This window comes from Stegodyphus dumicola, chromosome 8, assembly GCF_044657685.1.
Source record: "Stegodyphus dumicola isolate Sdum_Otavi_A_Nest chromosome 8, ASM4465768v1".
Taxonomy (NCBI): Eukaryota; Metazoa; Arthropoda; class Arachnida; order Araneae; family Eresidae; genus Stegodyphus; species Stegodyphus dumicola.
In genome coordinates, this window is record NC_140775.1 from 106,245,415 (window position 1) to 106,263,850 (window position 18,436).

The 18,436-nt window shown below is 29.0% G+C and overlaps 1 protein-coding gene across 5 annotated transcripts in view; it reads right to left on the bottom strand.

Moving 5' to 3' along the window:
- Nucleotides 1-918: 918 nt before the first annotated feature.
- The window catches only part of LOC118201789 (peroxisomal ATPase PEX1-like), a 148,850-nt gene continuing 131,332 nt past the window's right edge, over nt 919-18,436 (bottom strand). For all 5 annotated transcript variants that reach the window (XM_085822232.1, XM_085822234.1, XM_085822231.1 and 2 more), the window contains 6 exons: nt 16,559-16,641; nt 7,787-7,890; nt 6,145-6,313; nt 5,756-5,883; nt 2,203-2,363; nt 919-1,174 (listed from right to left, as the gene is read on the bottom strand). In XM_085822232.1, the coding sequence (XP_085678358.1) occupies nt 1,081-1,174; nt 2,203-2,363; nt 5,756-5,883; nt 6,145-6,313; nt 7,787-7,890; nt 16,559-16,641 (739 nt within the window). In that variant the 3' untranslated portion in view covers nt 919-1,080. The remainder of the gene's footprint in view (nt 1,175-2,202; nt 2,364-5,755; nt 5,884-6,144; nt 6,314-7,786; nt 7,891-16,558; nt 16,642-18,436) is intronic.

Here is an 18,436-nt window from a genome sequence, read left to right on the forward strand (position 1 = left end):
ACAAGAATACAAAAAATCAAAATGTGAGCTGCGCAATGTGAAATAAGATTTCACAAACAAGCAGATGATCTGATGGTCAAAATAATCTGTATTGTCTTATCTTTATCTATTTTCAGATACATTATGAGAAAATATTTGGTAATCGTAAAATTATTATTATAAGTCAAATATCAAAATTGCTAGAATTTTTGGCGAGCTCCCGCTACAGGTGCAGCGATCCCTAGTGCAACCCACAATTTAAGAAACTCTGTACTACGATAATGCATTTATATAGCTGTTCAACGAGGACAGTTATATATATATGTTCAACAATACCTACAATAATATCTTTAATTAAGTACATATATATGCATCTTGAAATGTGTCTAAATTATAGAGCTAATATATGAGAAGGAAGGAAGTCCAGACAAAATGGCCGTGGCATTTTAGAATTATAGTTAAAAAAAATTGCTTCCGTTTTCATTTCTTTCTGCCCACCAGCAGCTGAGCAATAAAGTCACTGAACACAGGCACTTCATTCCAAGGTTCAAATCCCATAAAGGAGCTGGCTGCAAGAGCATTCTCGTAGTTTTCCCATGTGTAACGTGTATACGAGCTAGTTTCCCTCAGAAAATCCTTCACGAAGGCATCCCTCAACTTAGGCAGATAGCTCTCAAGACTTTGCCGTAATAACATAAACAAACATTTCTTTCTGTTTTCAAAAGCAGGGGGATAGGGTCTGGATTCAGGACCAAATCTTTGACCACTTGGCAGGGTAAAGTGTTTATTATGCCAAATCATAAACTTCATTAAAAAATTTAGGATGACAGCAGTAGCATGTAATGAAATGGGGAAAAAACAAATTTTGACATAATCTTTATATTTTTTTAATAAATTTCATATCACTGTGAATATAAATCAATTCTGAGGAAAAAAAAATGTAATGCAAAAATTTATTTTTACATAACATATTACATAATCTTCTGTATATATTATAAGGCAAATTATTTTAAAATTACAAATGCGATACACATTTATTTGCAAAATCAACCACTTATTACATTTTTTTTTTTTTTCCCCCTGTTAAGGAGGCTTGGCCCTCTATGCTAAAGTTTGCCTTTTTGCTATTTTTCTAATATTTTCTGCTATAGAAGCTGATGAATCTCCACTTAAACTGTTACTGAAGTTTTTGAATCTAAACAGAAAAATAGATAAATAATGCAAAAGTAATTAAAAGTTTAGAGTTTTATATATATCTGCACTGTAGTAACAATTTTATTCTTTAATAATGAAGAACATGCAATAAAATGTTTTAGAACACATATAACATCCAAAATTCTGTTTAACCAAAATCAGTTTCTTTTATTTTTAATTCTAATCTAACATTAGTAATTACAAGTTAGTTCACAGAAAAGAACAGTAAATGATAAATGAAATAATATGAATTAATTTGTTCCACTATTATCAACAAGACTGAATGTTATTTAATATGCTGTTATATTTTTTAAAATCATAAATTTTGTTTATAAGGAATAAGATTTAACTATATTTTTAACAGAAATATGAATTTACATTTGTTTAAATTGAAAAAATTATTTTAAGTTATTTTCCTTACTTTTTATTATATTTCAAAAGATTTAATTTAATGCTAAAGTTTACTACTTTAATAACTATGAAATTTTTTAGGTTAAAATAACTCACAGAATAATGATTATTGAAATTATGATTTATTATGGAGTTCTGTAGATAAACTATCGAAACTAGTCCTGCAAAATTTACAAATATTATACTGATTCTTGTTGTTTGACCTTCTCCAATAATTATGCATTAATTAGAGGTAAAACTCATTATCCTCTAAATAAAATGTATAAAAGTTTGAGTTAAATATGAGTTAAAATAACACATCAAATAATTATTATTCAGGTACTGTCAAAATGCTGGAAGTTATGCCATAATTAAAATAGACCTCACTGACAAAGAATTTATGAACTTAAAATTTTTAGGAATGTGTATTCCTTTTTACTGTTAGAATTGGAACATTTATATCTGATAAATTTTACTATTTCTGTATCAAAGCTTTTTTAATTTGAAGCTAGCCTGCACTTTAAAATGAAAAAATTTAGTTACTTTTAAATCTGATATATATATATATAAGTTTAAGTTATTTGTAGATAATCTTGAGAACAAAAGGAATAAAGAAATAAAGGATTAAAAAAAACTTACATAGTTTCATAACGTTTCATTTCTTCTTCAGAAACTGAAGGCTTCATTTCACTTGCTGCATCATCAAGATGTCTCTGACTAATATGAACATTTAACATAGCACTGTGCCTGCGTGGCTGTTGCTTCATTATACCTAAATAATTCTCTTTTATAATATCGACCTAAAAGGGGACATAGAACATTTATGCTTCATGAATTATATCACAGATATGTTTCAATAAATAAAATTTAAATGCTCATTAAAATAAATAACATTTACTAAGATACACAATTAAAATTTACATACAAAATATATTTTGCTAACCATTTAAAAGACATACAAAAAAAGAGTACAGTCAAAAGTCGTTAATCCGGACTCATCGGGACTTCGGCGATTTCGGATTATAGATCATCAGTTTAAATCTGGTAAGATGGCATGCAGAAATTACAAAATTAAAAATATGAAACCATAATTTATGAAATAAAGAACAATTATGATCTAAAGGGTATCAAAATTTACAAAAAGAAAAAGCTTAATATTTATTTGTTTACTTTATTAAACATTTCTTTCAATGTAAGTTGTTTCATTTCATGTGATAATACTTTCTCTTTAATTCTATTAAACAGACATAATTTCTTGTTTAGTTACAAAGTTCCACTGTTCAAGTCCTATAATTGCTGTGTCGAGAATACCGACTAATTTGTCAATAAAAATTTTTTCGTTTTCAATAACCTCTGTTACTTTCTTCACTATCGGAAGCGAATTATAATGACGAGGAACTTGTTTTAAATCATATCAAAGACGGAGTACATCGAGATGAAATATTACATTTAGTAAGGAATTATGAGCCAAATAAAATAAAAACATCTGCCCTGAAGATAAGGATAGTGCTGACAGATCAACTTCCAATTCATTGCGTGCCGCGGCATTCCCCCCGCCGAGCAGCGTGAAATTGATAAACAGATTTCGGATTTCGAAACATACTTTCGCTTTAGATCCTTTACATATTAGCAAATATATATCGGAAATTCTATTTGATATAATTGAAAGTTCAAGTTTACTTTTAAAAAATTGCTCTAACAGTCTGCAAAAAATAATAAGCCGGATCCAATTCGAAGATTAAGAAACAACGCAATCTGCAACATTAACTGAATTAGATATTTTTAGCTTAGCTTATACCGTCCATTATACATTAAACGCGCATGCGTAAACGTTTTATGCGCACGCGCACACACATATGCGCAGCCGTAAAGGACTGAATGTTATTTGAATGTTATTTGAATGACTGAATGTTATTCAATACGACGCATGCGCAGAAAGTTTGTAGCTTTGAGGTCCGGATTATAGATCACTCCGGATTATGGGTGTCCGAATTAACGACATTTGACTGTACACATTAGATGACTTTTCATTTATTTCAACAAAAGGAGTTTAAAGGCATATTAAAAAAGCAAATTTATATTATTATGATTATTAAGTTCAACACTTAATTGATATATTGGACTACATAGAATTAAAAAAAATATTTTTACAGAGAATTTTAAAACAATTCTATATTCATAAAATTTTGTCAACCTAAGCAAAATTAAAGGTATTAGTTGTTCAAACTGTGAGCAAAGAACCAATAACAAAAAATTAAAATGATGGAAATACAATTTATTATCGTAAATTGAAAATAAATTGTATTTCATTGAAAATAATTTTTTTGCATTTATTCATGCATAATAAACACATTACAAATCAAGAAATAAATTTGTGTTTGGATAAAATTAAAGTCTTTCTGATAACTAATTATATTTGGCACCATCGGATTATCCACCCAACCCTGCAACAAAGTACCAATCATTGGTGACTAATTTTTGTCAAACTCATTTGTGAAAAATAGTAGCCATTTTAAAAAATAACAGTGCACTGAAAATTACATAAAACAGCAACAAATTAACAAAAATTTAAAATTCAAGAAAAGCTTGTAATAAAACACTGAAAATTGCATACAGCAGAAATAAATTAGCTAAATTAAAAAAAAAAAAAAAAAAAAAAACCACCCATAATGAAACACTGAAAATTACATAAAATAGCAGCAAATTAATTAAATTAAAAATGGAAAAAAAATCTATAACAAAAGCTTAACTTTTTCTCCTGCTTCTCTCCCACTGACTTGTTTTAACTTAAAAAATATCGAAGAATTTGCACAAATTTGAAAAAAGTTACTATTACAAAAAAAAAGGGGGAAGAGAAGGAATGGCACAAAATGAAAAAAAGCTATTATCACAACCACCTGAGAGCAGTTGATAAACTACCTTCCCACTCTTCTCCCATGTATATATCAGCCTATTTTAGCCATCTGGCAACCATTCATGAATTGCCAGATGAAAACATTTTCATAGCATTTCTTGGCTGCCTACTTTTGGACACAGTGCACTGCCCAGTAATTCAGAGAGTACCACTAATTTCTTCAGCAATTTACTGGTAAACAAAAATCCATTCTTCTTCCCTTGTTATTAAATAGACACAACTATACTCATTTTATAAAAGTTTCGCAATGGCAAAAACAAGAAGAAATTTTACCTTTTTCTGACATAAATTGGAAAAACTTTAAATTAAAAAAAATTCCTCGCTTTTGTTTATAAAGAGTTGATTTCTAATCTAATTTATATACTATGTACCTAATTTCCTTTGAGCAGGTTATACCTTCAAAACTGCAGCAATATATATATTCATCATCATATTATCAAAAAAAATTAATTTCAAAGTTTTCATAAACTTTAATTTTGTAATAATATATTCTCATTTTATTAACTTTTTTTAAATTATTTTTGTAATTCATTGAAATATACTTCAGAAATATGGCTCTGTTGATCATGTTTTCAACTGCTTTTTAAAGACAAAAAAATTATCAAATATTCTTTAATATTATGAGAATTTTGTTTATTTTTGTACTAAATTTACTTCTGTTTCAACTTGCTTTCTAAATTATGATTCAATTGCTTTTAAGCATTTCAAATGTTTCCCAAGGTATCATTCAGTTGCTTTTAATTTGTGCCTCCAGTAAGAACATTTTTCAAATTTGGTTGATAATTATTCTTTATATATTATCTCTTTATCAATGATTTAATTTTCACAGCATTTTGCATAACATATATATATACATATACGCGTGTTATAAAAGATATTATCTGAAAAGCAAACACTGGACAACATGATGTTTTCTACCATAATAAACATCGATGCATTCCTGGGCATTGAGTGGCTACCAGACACGTCGGCAGGTTGGACGTCCTGTATTATTGGACAGGTTTCACTGGCTCAAAATTTACTTAAAAATTCATTAATATTCTGATTGCAATATTGAACAAAACATCAATATCGAGACAGCAAATGGTGTAAAACTGTTTTGTGACAAAGAAATACAGTTATATATGGAAACTAAATAATTTGTTCATACACGTGAAGGGAAAAAATATAATTTTGTAGAACTTAAATTTCTGACATAATGGATAACAGGTGCTTGAAATGAAACACAAATACAAATAATAATAATAATAAAACTGCAGCTTAATCTAAATGGCATACATCCTGCACAATCTTTTTTCCTTCTTCTTGAGATGGTGCTGTCAATCCTGCTTCTACAGTGTGCATGTATATAATTTTACCACTAGAAACAGAATATTCTCTTTCAGCAGCACCTCTTGAATATCGTCCTGGGAAAAAAAAAAAAAAAAAAAAAAAAAAAAAAACAGTAAAGTTACCGCAGTTCATTCATTTTGAATGATTTGGTATTAAATCGTTACTAGATAATTAGATAAATTATAATTATGAGAACCGTTATCTATTTTTATATTAACTTGAACAAAGAAAATTAAAACAAATAACTATGACATTTATGCAAATAAATTAAAAAAATACAAACATGATAAGTGCCAAAAAAAAAAGTTAAAATTATAAAAAATTGATAATCTTACTTGTTGCAAAACTCTCAGTTTCATGCAATGCCTTTAAATGAGCAGTATAAAGTAATGCTTGTAAATCCGCACCAGAAAAATGTTCAGTTTTAGATGCAATGCACTTAAAATCAACTTCTTCCAAAGGTAGTTTTGATGATAAACATAATAATATTTCCTCTCTTTCTTCCTGTAAATATATGCAACCTTAGTAATGCGAAATTAAATAGCAAAACATGGAAATAATGAAACAAAAAAAATTATGACTGAATTAATAACAAAATATTTGTATTATAAACATTATTCCAACAATGAAAAATTTCTACAACAGAAGCTGAAATCTTATTATAAATCAGATGCTGCAGAGAGTTACATATAGATACATACATTAATATTGAAGAATCAGAATAATATAAACAGCAGTAATGGGAAGTACAAACTATAGCAGAATACATCCAAACTAAATACAGTACAAAGTCTGTAATCCAGACTTGTCAGGACTTCGGCGATTACAGATTATAGATGATCAATTTAAATCTGGTAAGATGGCATGCAGAAATTATACAATTAAAAATATAAAACCTTAATTTATGAAATAAAGAGCATTTACGATCTAAAGGGTATCAAAATAAAAAAATAAAAAAAAAAAAAAACAACTTAATATTTATTTGTTTACTTTATTAAACATTTCTTTCAATATAGGTTGTTTAAGTTGCTTCGTTTTTTGCGCTAATACTTTCTCTTTAATTCTATAAACAAACATAATTTCTTTTTCAGTTACAAAGTTCCACTGTTCAAGTCCTGTAATTGCTGTGTTGAGAGTACTGACTAACTTGTCAATCGAAATTTTTTCGATTTCAATAACCTCTCTGTCACTTTCTTCATTATTGGAAGCGGTATTTTCTGGATCTAGAACTATACTACAGATTTCGCCGTACGTTAATTGACTGCTGATTGGGGCATCGTCGTCGCAATGAAAAACTTCTGTTATATCATCTTCATTTATTACCACTTCTCCACATTTCTTTACAAAATCCAATAACTGCCAAATTTCACCTTTAATTTGCGATGCCCGTAAACATCAAATTCGTGGCTATCATCTTCATCGTCCTCACCATGACATATGGTAGCTGGCCATAAATTATGCCAAGCATTTTTTAACGTATCTGGAGACACATCCTCCCGTGATCTTGCGATGCTCCACACAGAAGATTTTATAGTCTTTCCGTTGTTCAAGAAATTTAACATAGATTTTAAAAATGCTACTTTATATTTTCATTTCAGCATGTGCATTATTCCCATATCTATAGGCTATATCTGAGAGATTGGTTGATTATTTGCATTGCATTGATTGTTACATATTTGCTTTGGTTGATTATTTGCATTTGGCAATGCAATTTCTGCCTCCTATGTAAACTGCACATTTTAATTCCCCTTTTATATTTGTACCTTTTCTTTCAGCATTTGTTGCTTATTTTTTTAAGCTCAAGTGTATTAAAATCAGTTCAAGACATATGAAGTTATTTATTCTAAATCTCATACATGATGATATAATGAATGCAGAAAATATCAATTATTACCACTTAGATAAAAAAAAATAAATGAAAAAATTAATTTAATTCTAATAATCAAGATATAAACTTTATGTGAATAAACTTATTACTTCATTTGGAAGAGGGCAAAGTAAACATTTATCCAATCGACCAGGCCTAAGCAGAGCAGGATCAATTAATTCTGGACGATTTGTAGCTGCAATAACATGGACACCTGGTAGTAAAAACAAAGTAAAAATTAAATATCTCTGAAGAACAATTATTTGTTAATAAATAATTATGGAGTCACCCTGCTTAGTATGGTAGCTAATGAAATTAACTACCATATTACTGGGTCTAGCTTTGAACTCCAGATAAGGTATGGATATCTACTAATGTATACTGTTTCATCAGTATGGGGGCACTTAAAAGACAATGAAACAAAAGTCCACTCGAAAAGCTGATAGTTGGGGAAATGGAATACAGGGCCCTTTCCTTGAAATTTCCATCCCCAAAATGTTTTTGATAAAAATAGGGACAGAGATGACTAAGTCATACCTCACCAATCAGGACTTTGGCCAAAAACATAACACTCTTTTGTATCATCCATGAGATTCATCCCTCGTTATATATTCACTGGAAGGTGGCTTAATAACTGTGTATGGGTACTAATTACGAAAGAACTGAATTATCTATAAATTTCAATACTCAATTACAATTACAGTAGAAGTCCAGAAATCCACAAAGCTTGGGACCAGAGGTTCTTCGGATTTCAGGACAGAAAAGATAAAGCATAATATTCGGACTAAAAGTGCAAAATAAAAAAGGCGTATTAGATACATTTAATCAAATTATATACATTATTGCAATAATTTATTATATCCATTAAATTATTATTACATATATTAATTGATTATATGTATACAGCATCAAGGTTTGTCGATTTCGCCTCATGCAAAGATTTCCGGTTTCGGATTCCGGTGTTAGAATCACTGTTGCTGTAAAATTTCAACAGCTTTTCTTTATTTTTTCGCATATCATACACAATCATGTCGCAATTCCATACGATTCTGCTATAAACCGAGGAGTAGCACCTGCCTCCATCTTTTGCAGAGTTTGCACTTTTTGCGTTACCGTCAATGCAACGTGTTTATGTTTTTCAACGTTTCAAGCAGTAAAATCATGAGTGCATTTCTTATCTGTAATTGTATTAAAAAGGGCTGAAATTTAAAATATTCTTAATTTATCAACAAAATATCCGGATAAAAAAAAGGTAGCACTAAACAATCTCGTGAAATAACAAAGCTTAGAAAATACAATGTGAATCGTGAACTTGAACGAAGAGTTGAGTGAATTGTCTGCTTTTTTACTTCGATGCAGATTAGAGGAAAAAAACTTTTATCTTATTTTTTTAAACTTTTTTTATGCCAATAATTTGGTATTTCCGTTATGACTCATTGTTATTCAATTATGACGTCATTATTCAGTAAGTACTTTTTCTTCGATATTTCGTACTCAATGTTGCGGTTTCTGGAACCTATGAACTGAATGTTCATACTCTGAGAGGAAATGCGGATTTTTGATATTTGACTGTACCTGTTTTTCTCATAAATCATATTAGATTTGAAAGTTACAGAAATGCTATAAATTTTGCAGTTAGTATTTTTCAGATGAAAATCAGATAAAAAGCTATGAGTTCTGAAAAGCTTTTTCCTTCCTTTTACGAAGTGAAAAGGAAGTACTGTAATTGCAAAAAATTTCGAGTATCATATTTCAACGAAAATATTCATTTTGACTGCTACTGACACTCTGTTACATGGCTCAGTGATCTCAGTTTTTTTATTCTTATATGTTTGTAAATTGTGCATTTTTTGCTTCAAAAATGATTGAATTATATTGTTCTTATCTTCCATTAAGGTTTTTATACCCTTTAGTAAATCTGCATGCAATAATTGTAGAATTATCAACAATTTAAAAGTTGTTTAAGTGTGGCTAATCCTAACAGGGTTCATAGCCACACTTTAGTTTAAAAAATAAGCACCTATAAGCACTTTTCAAGCACATTTTAAGAAAAAAATAAGCACCTGTCTAATTACATTAGACACAACTGCATAACCTTAAAAATTAGACTTGTAAATTAAAATATGGGAAATGCAGTATTTATTAAGAGAGAAAAAGCATTACCTCAACCATGGAAAATAATTACTTTTTTTTTTTAATTTTAAATAACAGTTCAATTTACAAAACTAGTTTACAATGAGAGAAAAAAAACTATGCAGAACTAAACTATATTACAAAATTTAATGATGAAATTTCAGTTCAAAATAGAGAAAATAAGTAATAATAAGGCATATTTATTGTATTCGCTTGGAACCTAATAATAAATACAAATTATTTTTCCACTCATGGATATTTAAATAATTTAAATCTAAATTCTGAACATTTTCTAAATTTTCATTGTATATCAGTTTTATCTTAACAGATATTGCAAGCAAAGTAATTTAAGTAAACAAGAGAGACATTTCTGAAATCAGAAGACAGAAATTTGCTTCATGCAGTCATCCTTTAACAGTAAAAGCTTAACTAACCCGTATACTTGGAAATTAACGAATATTCGGACAGTCGAGCGTAACTTGAAAAAGAGGAGCGGAGGGGTAGACTGTAGCCGCTCTTTAGATTTTTCCGCTAAATAAATGCTTTTGACATTTCAATATGTGCATCATATAAAAATAAAACAATGGAACTGAAAAATATTCTGCTTAGCAAGCACAGTAAAACTCTTTTAAGTGTTCGTAAACAAATCTCGGACAGAACATCAAAATTAATTATCTCTGCAAAATATTGCAAACGTTATTGTGCAATACGTGCGCAGTAATTCTTCCCTACGTGATATTACGCAATCAGAATTAACAGCTACCGGTATTGGGAGAATAAAGAACTAAATAACTGGGGTGTTTTTCATTCTAATTTTCAACAGACGGCGTTAAATTTCCGGAACAGAATCATTCTTTGCTTGGGTTGGTAGACCGCAAAACTTTTAGTCCTATTCAATCCAGATTGGAAAGTGACAAAAAAAAAAAAAAAAAAAAAAAGAAGGTTCGTTGCTTGTTTTGCAGCGAACTGTAACAATTTCAATATTCGAGATTTTGCGGAGAAAGGGGAGAACCTCCCAATTTTCATACTGTATAATGTATTGGCCAAAAAAATGAAATTATTTCGACTATTCGATTACTTTCCTTTTATTTAAGCCATTCCTAATATTATTCCTTAGAAAGCTAATCTGTGTTAAAACACAACCATTTTTGGAAATTTACTATACTTCAGCAGTTACTGCAACTATGTTATTATAAACATTCATACATATGCTCATAATATAAGCATAACGATCATAATAAACACGAATATGAACTGACCAAGCGGAACGAGAATGCAAATTATTAAGATCTTGATAGAAATTCAAACGTGTGTAGTATTTGGGTGGGAGGAAAAGAATGCTGAATGTACCGGAATTTTCTACTGCTTTCGCAATTCTTTGACCAATAGAACGACGGGCACCTGTCTGTACTCTTCGTGCACACCAAAGGTTATGTTAATGCAGAAAAAGGGGGAAAAGCTATTTTCGGGAATATGATTCACCATTTGACATTCCATATTAAGAAGAAAGGTTGTTTATTTAGTTTTGGCTTTGGTACGGGAAAAATAGCACATTCATTAAAAAAAAAAAGCACTAAAAACAAAAAATAAGGGCTTTAAAGAAAAAGTAAGCACCTATAAGGGCCTTTATATTTTATTTTCAAATATAAGGACTTATAAGCACTTATAAGGACCGCTACGAACCCTGCCTAATTATTTTTACTATCCTAATTATTTTAATTTCAAAGCTGTTTAAGTGCGGTTAAGTTTTTAAATAACATGGCGGCCATATTTGTTTACATTTGAAACTTAGCAGAATAGTGGATTTGTTGCCAATCTAGAGAAAGTAAGCTTTGCAACAACAAAGATATAAGGCCTTTTTTTATTATTATGAATTAAATAATGCTTAATCCATTCTGGAATTTATTTGAGAAAATAAGTGTTTAAGATTCAGTTCATAATTTTTTTATAGATATTTTGAATTTTTATGTATTTTTGCCTTGTCGTGAGGTGAGAACTGAATTAATCGAATGAGAAATACTGAATCATCTGTGAAAATCTGTTTCTTTTCTCTCTCTCTTCTTTTTTAAATTTCTTTTATACATTATTTTAGATTTATTATAGTATTGATTAGAACATGTGGCAACGATTAGATAATTCTTCAGATGATATAAATTTTGTGCATTCTGAGTTAAAAAATGATTTAAATGTAGTGCTACTAAATGAACCTAGGTCCAGAGTTTTGCTATGTTAAACAAATATAGTTATTAAATGAGTGTGAACTGTCTGTGACTCAACTGTCTGTGAAAAACTGTTTCTTTTTTGTTTTGTTTGCTTAATTTCTTTTATACATCATACTAGCTTTATTATAGTATTTGAACAGAACATGTGGCAATGATTAGATAATTCTTTAAATGATATAAATTTTGTGCATTGAGTTATAATATGAACGAAATATAATACTGTTAAGTGAACCTAGTGCCAGAGTGTTGCTATGGTATTCTATTGTGGTTTATGCGCTGTCGGCGAAGTAGATTTAATTCAATCCAATATGTTTAAATGAAATGAAAAAAAAAAAAAAAAAGTGTATAATTTAATGTTCTATACAAGGAAGTCATGTGGTGCACATATCAGATTTTTTTAAAAAAGTACTTAGCCAAAAATAATTAATAAAATATGGACTTAGACATAAAAAATTAAATTATAATTAAATCACAGATTTTTCACACTGTTTACAGCATCAAAATAGGTCTAACGCTACATTCATATAAAATGGAAATTATCAAAAGAACTGTAAAGTTATACTTAATTTCAATCAAATGAATTTTTAATCAATCGCAGTTTAAATGTGAAATAATAGATACGAGATGCCCATTAATCTAAACTCAAGTTGCCCATTAATATTGGTAAAATTTGATATTTGGTGCAATTTACGAAAAGACATTTGGATAATTTTATGAGAATATAAACTGAAAGAACAATCAAGATAAAAATTATTAGCAGTGGGAAATTTATTAGCTGCAAATTTTTTGACAAAATTTATGTTCCTTAATAGGAAATGTCAAACCCTTTTTAATCAGACAATGATTTTTTAACAAAACAAAGAATGCTATTTATCTATGAGAAAGAAATAGAGGATTTGTGTGAGAATTGCATACCGCAGAAATAGATAGGTCTAATGCTACAAAATTTGGCATGCCATCTAGACAGTGAAATTATGCACTTCACAATTATTACTATCATTACATTTTTTTTTAATTTCCAAAATTTCCTTTAGGTTTTTTTTTTCTTCTTTTTGTTAATTTATTATTATTTAAAAGCGATTTTTCACTCATATATTACTGCCTAATGAAAAAATTACTAACCTTATAAATAAAATTTCATTGTTTGCACGATAAAATAAAGTGAAAAAAAGTCTGATATGTACACCACATGACTCCCTTGTATGGAATGTTAAATTACATGCATTTTTCCTGCATTTCATTTAAACTTATTGAATTGAATTAAATCTACTTTGTTGATAGCACATAAGCCACAACAGAATAAATGTGCTTTTTAAAATTCACTATATTTATTTACCATTGCAATACTCTGGTGTTAGGTTCACTTAAAGGCATTATTACACTCATTCATTTTGTAACTCAAAATGCACAAAAACTATATCATCTGAAGAATTATCTTATTGTTGCCACATGCTCTATTCAAATACTATGATAAATCTAAAACAATGTATAAAAGAAATTAAACAAATAAAATATAAACAGTTTTCCACAGACAACTCAGCACTGATTACCTAATGCGCATGCACTAATCATAAACATTTACAAGCATGCATTTTATTACAAAAATTAGGCTTACCTGCACTTAAACAACTTTTAAATTATTGATAATTCTACAACTATAACATGCAGGTTAACTAAAAGCATAAAAACCTTAACAGGAAGATAAGAACAATGTAATTCAATTATTTTTAAAGCAAAAAATGCACAATTTACAAACATATACTAAGAAACTGAGCTCACTGAGCTGAGTAACACAGCAGATATATATATATATATACTTTTAGTGCGGCCGATTGCAACCAAAAAAGGAGGTTCACATCTACATGTTATAGCAGTCCCACAAACAAAATTTCAATGTTCTGAGGCTATTCGTTTTCGAGTTATGGGAGATACATATATAAATACATATGTGCATATGTACATACATACAGACGCCAGAAAAAAGTCCATTTTAAATCAGTTTTATAATTTGTTTGGGGAAAAAGAGTCTTTTTGTGTCCTTATGCAGAGATGTCATCCAAGAACATCGTTAAATTGCATTCGATAGCGACCAAAATAGATATTTTTGTTGAAATATGGTACCCGGAATTTTTTGTGATTACAATACTTCTTTTACTTTGTACAAGGATGTAAAAAGTGAAAAAAAAATCATTTAAGCGTAGATCATTCGCAATCTCAATTGCGATTTACTGATATTTGGAAGTGTTTTTATTATTATTATTATTATTATTAACAACTATTACACATCTACTACTGTAAACATAAAAAAATTATATTCTTTAAATCTTTGGCAGATTTAAAACAAACTCTACACCTACCTTAACAAGAATAATGATATATATCTAGCATTTTTTAAAATCCTCCTCTTTCCCAAAAATATCACCATTAATACCTTAAACAAGGGAATCGTTCTTCATAATCTAATTTACATAATATGTAATCTATGCCTGGAAGCTGTTTCCACGTATAGTTATATGGTTTTGGTAATATTCATGACCACAACAATATATATTAACTCTTTTCCCTTGCAATGAAAAGTTACTTACAAAATATTAAGCTTACCATTTATATGCCATTTTATATATATATAATTTTACTGTTACATATAGCATTATTTTTCCATAAACAGATTTTTCTGTTTAGAACCTCATTTCTTTTTATTAATTTCAGTTAGCAAGGTTCAACAACCTGATAAATATTTAAAAAAATATAATTTTTATCCATTAGAAATTTAAATTGTTGCATTTTTGTATATAGTTCAAAGATGTAGGCCGCAGGAATGCAAGAGCACATCTCCTGGCTAATGGCCGTGATTAACGAAAGACTTGAATGTAAGTGCACATATAATGATTTCAACATCATCTTGCTTTAACAAAGTTGTTGATTGTCTTAGACAGTCACTGAAAAGAAGCCTTCCACTTAAAAACATGAAGCTTTGAATTCTTCTGGAGATATGTCTAATCGTGGTGTAAGAACAAATATTTAAATATCAGCCTTGCTCCCTCACACACACACACACACACACACACACACACACACAAAAAAAAAAAAAAAAAAAAAAAAAAAAAAAAAAAAAAAAACCACATTCTTCACTCTTCTATCAGAAATCCATTTACATATGATGGCTTCTAGTTCTTCTGCTTCTTAGGATTCCTTTAATCTATCTGCTGATAGAGATTATTGTATTTTCAAATTATTCAGAGAACTAACTTGTCTTTGCAGAAAGGTGTAAAATTCTTGCATAAGGAGTCCTCTATCATTATTTTATTGACTTGATGGCACAGCTCCTTTTTTATTCTCTCCTTGTTTAGGTTTCAAGATACTACTCCCTTTAAATCTATCATTAAATCAAGTGTTAATTAAAGATTTACAACACAGAATGGAAAGAAAAAAAAAAAAAAACTCTTAAGACTGACGAACCACACACAAGTAATAAAAAACTGCAGGCACAAAATTCCAAAAATGTTTTATTATTTCACATAAGTGTATTCAATATATACATTACAACACACAAAGATTCTAAACACTCAAAACTATGTTTGTTCTTTATCAAATGTGCCTGCATTCTGATTGGTAATTTGGCATTAAGTCTGATTGACAATCTTAACTAGAGTTTATCTTACAAGCATCTTGGAAAATCTTGCTAGACCTTATTTCCAGAAAACACAGCACCACTGTAAAACAGGGGTGGTCAATCAGCAGCCATCAATCAGCCTGCCCAGCTGCAAAATGCACTAAATTTTTTTCAAAAATGAAATTCACAAAAATCACAGTCAGTCTTAACTGACAAAAAACTGTAACATCAATTACGATGTGCAAATACAAGTACTGAGATCAACCAACTTGGGAAAAAAAATGGAAGAAAAGAGAAACAAATAGCACACTAATTATAGTTAAACATAGATAACTGACTGACTGATAAACATAAAATGACCGATTGATTTATGTATAGTTATAAATGCTTAACTGAATAATGAATGTTTAACCAAAACAATAATATATATTGTTTTGAATTTTTCAACTAAAAAATTTATATATATATACAGATACAGTCTGAGATCCAGACTCACCGGTACTTCCACGATTCCAGACTTTTCTGGTTATTAGATCACCAGTTTATATCTAGTACGATGGCACGTGGAAATAATAAAATTAAAAATATGAAATCGTGATGTGGCCCACCAGAATGTGGCCCACCAGAATAAAATACATTTCCAAAGTGACCACAGTCTTTTGGGTTGGAAAGGCTTGCTATAAAATATGTTTCAACTGTACTTTTAATTAATTTACATCTTATTTTTTATATTATATTTCTCCTAAGCTAACAGCTTGAAATCTATTATCTAATTACTTGAAAATTAATTTAAAAAAATCAGTTCTGTACTGTTACAGTATTATAAAAATAAAGTACAAACTATTTTTATTCCTACTAAAAAATTTACAACTAGAAAATTAACAAAATTAAATAATTTGAACTCCTATTCTTACCTTCTAAAGTTTCCACACCATCTAACTGTGTTAGAAGCTGATTTACAACACGGTCTGTAACTCCAGTACTATCATGTCCACGCCTATGAAAAAATTAGTCCAATATGTAAAAATACAATATTTTGCAAGATGTAAAATAATCAAAAAGTAGTTTACATATTCAAGTTTTTTCTTTGTGATACGGGTAGCACTGAGATCAATTATGAGAGTTCATTGTAAATAAATGAAAAGTTCATTATATATAAAAGGCATTCAAAATCTGGTACCTTTCTACTTTATAAGTTGTAACAGGCATCAAAATTATGTTAGGTAAATGGATGATTAGAGCACATAATCTTTTGGGTATACACCTTATGACTATAATCTTTAATTTTGCTTAAGTTTTCAAATCAGATGAATATGTGATACATTGTAGCTAAAATTTTCTCTCAAAAATTATCTTGATATATTCAGATTTTTGGCCACCTTTACTCTTTAAGCAGCTCTAATGTGTGATGTCGATACAAATACATTGCTTATAGATGATTATTTCTCTATTCTAGGAAATCTGAATTGGCAGTTGCAGCTCAAAAATGAACTACGATGGTCATTATAAGTGGTAGAAGAAATTTCAGACCAAAATTTGGGCATAAAAGTTTGTAGAGATCTGTTGATGGTAGATTCAAATCACAGCAATATCTCTGGTTTTATGTGCCAATTTTGCACTTTTCCATTAAAGCAATACCATGCATTTGTGCCATATATTGGGACATTATTTTGGTACTCAGTGTCTGGAATAATAAAATGATAACAGTGATTTACTCTGATATATTCCAAATTCCAAACAGTGAAATTTATTGCAGTTTTTTTTATTTTTTTCCCTATCAGGATCAACTTTATTAAGTTACATAAAAGGAGAATCTTATATGAACACCATACTTTCTTATCTCCCACCAACCGATATACATAGATAAGGGACATAATGTTATTGGTCAAAAAAATTTAAGAGTTTTCCACAAATAATGAATTAGGGTCCCCACAACACATTTTTACTATTTTTAGAATGATGTCTGTCTGTGCATGACAATTTTTTCATCCAATTTAACTCTTATATAAAACTTTCAATTTTCTGTATTTAAGCTTTCTATTTTCACAAAGAGTATTATTAGATTTTTGATAAAATTGGATAACTGGAAGTGTCACTTTTACTTGAAGCCTCAAAGCTAAAAAAAACATGTATGAATCTGATGGCAGCACTCTGCATTATTACCTTCTGCCAGCCTAAATATATAGATAAGGGATATTATGTCCAAAAATTCAACAGTGATTCATGTTTGTTGATGATGAATCATATTTGTTTTGGGTCCAAATATAAATTGCCGAGTTTTCAGTCACTAAGCATAAATTTTAGTGAATTCATGAATCAATAAATAAGTACGACTTTTAGAAAATGATTTTTCAGTATATAAGGCCAGGACACACTTTTACTATTATCTCCAAAATATATTTAGCCCCAAAAATCTTTCTACACTGATGTCTGTGTGCCTATATTTATGTGATGATTTTTTCAGCCATAATTAGTACTTCACGAAACTTTCAAAAATTTTCATTTTCTGTATTTAAGCTTTCTGCATTCATATATAGAGTTAATTTTCTGTTAAATTGGACAAACTGGAAGTAGTACTTTACTCAAAGCCCATAACATTTTTTAATGAATGAATGAAAAACTATATTAAAATATATTATAAAACTTTTCTATTTTAATATTTAAGGTTTTATATTAATGGAAACAACATATTAGATTTTGGCTCAAACTGATAAATTGGAAGTGATACTTTACTTGAAGCTCTGAACTCTCTCAAATTTGGTATTTAAAATAGGCATGACATTGAGATATAT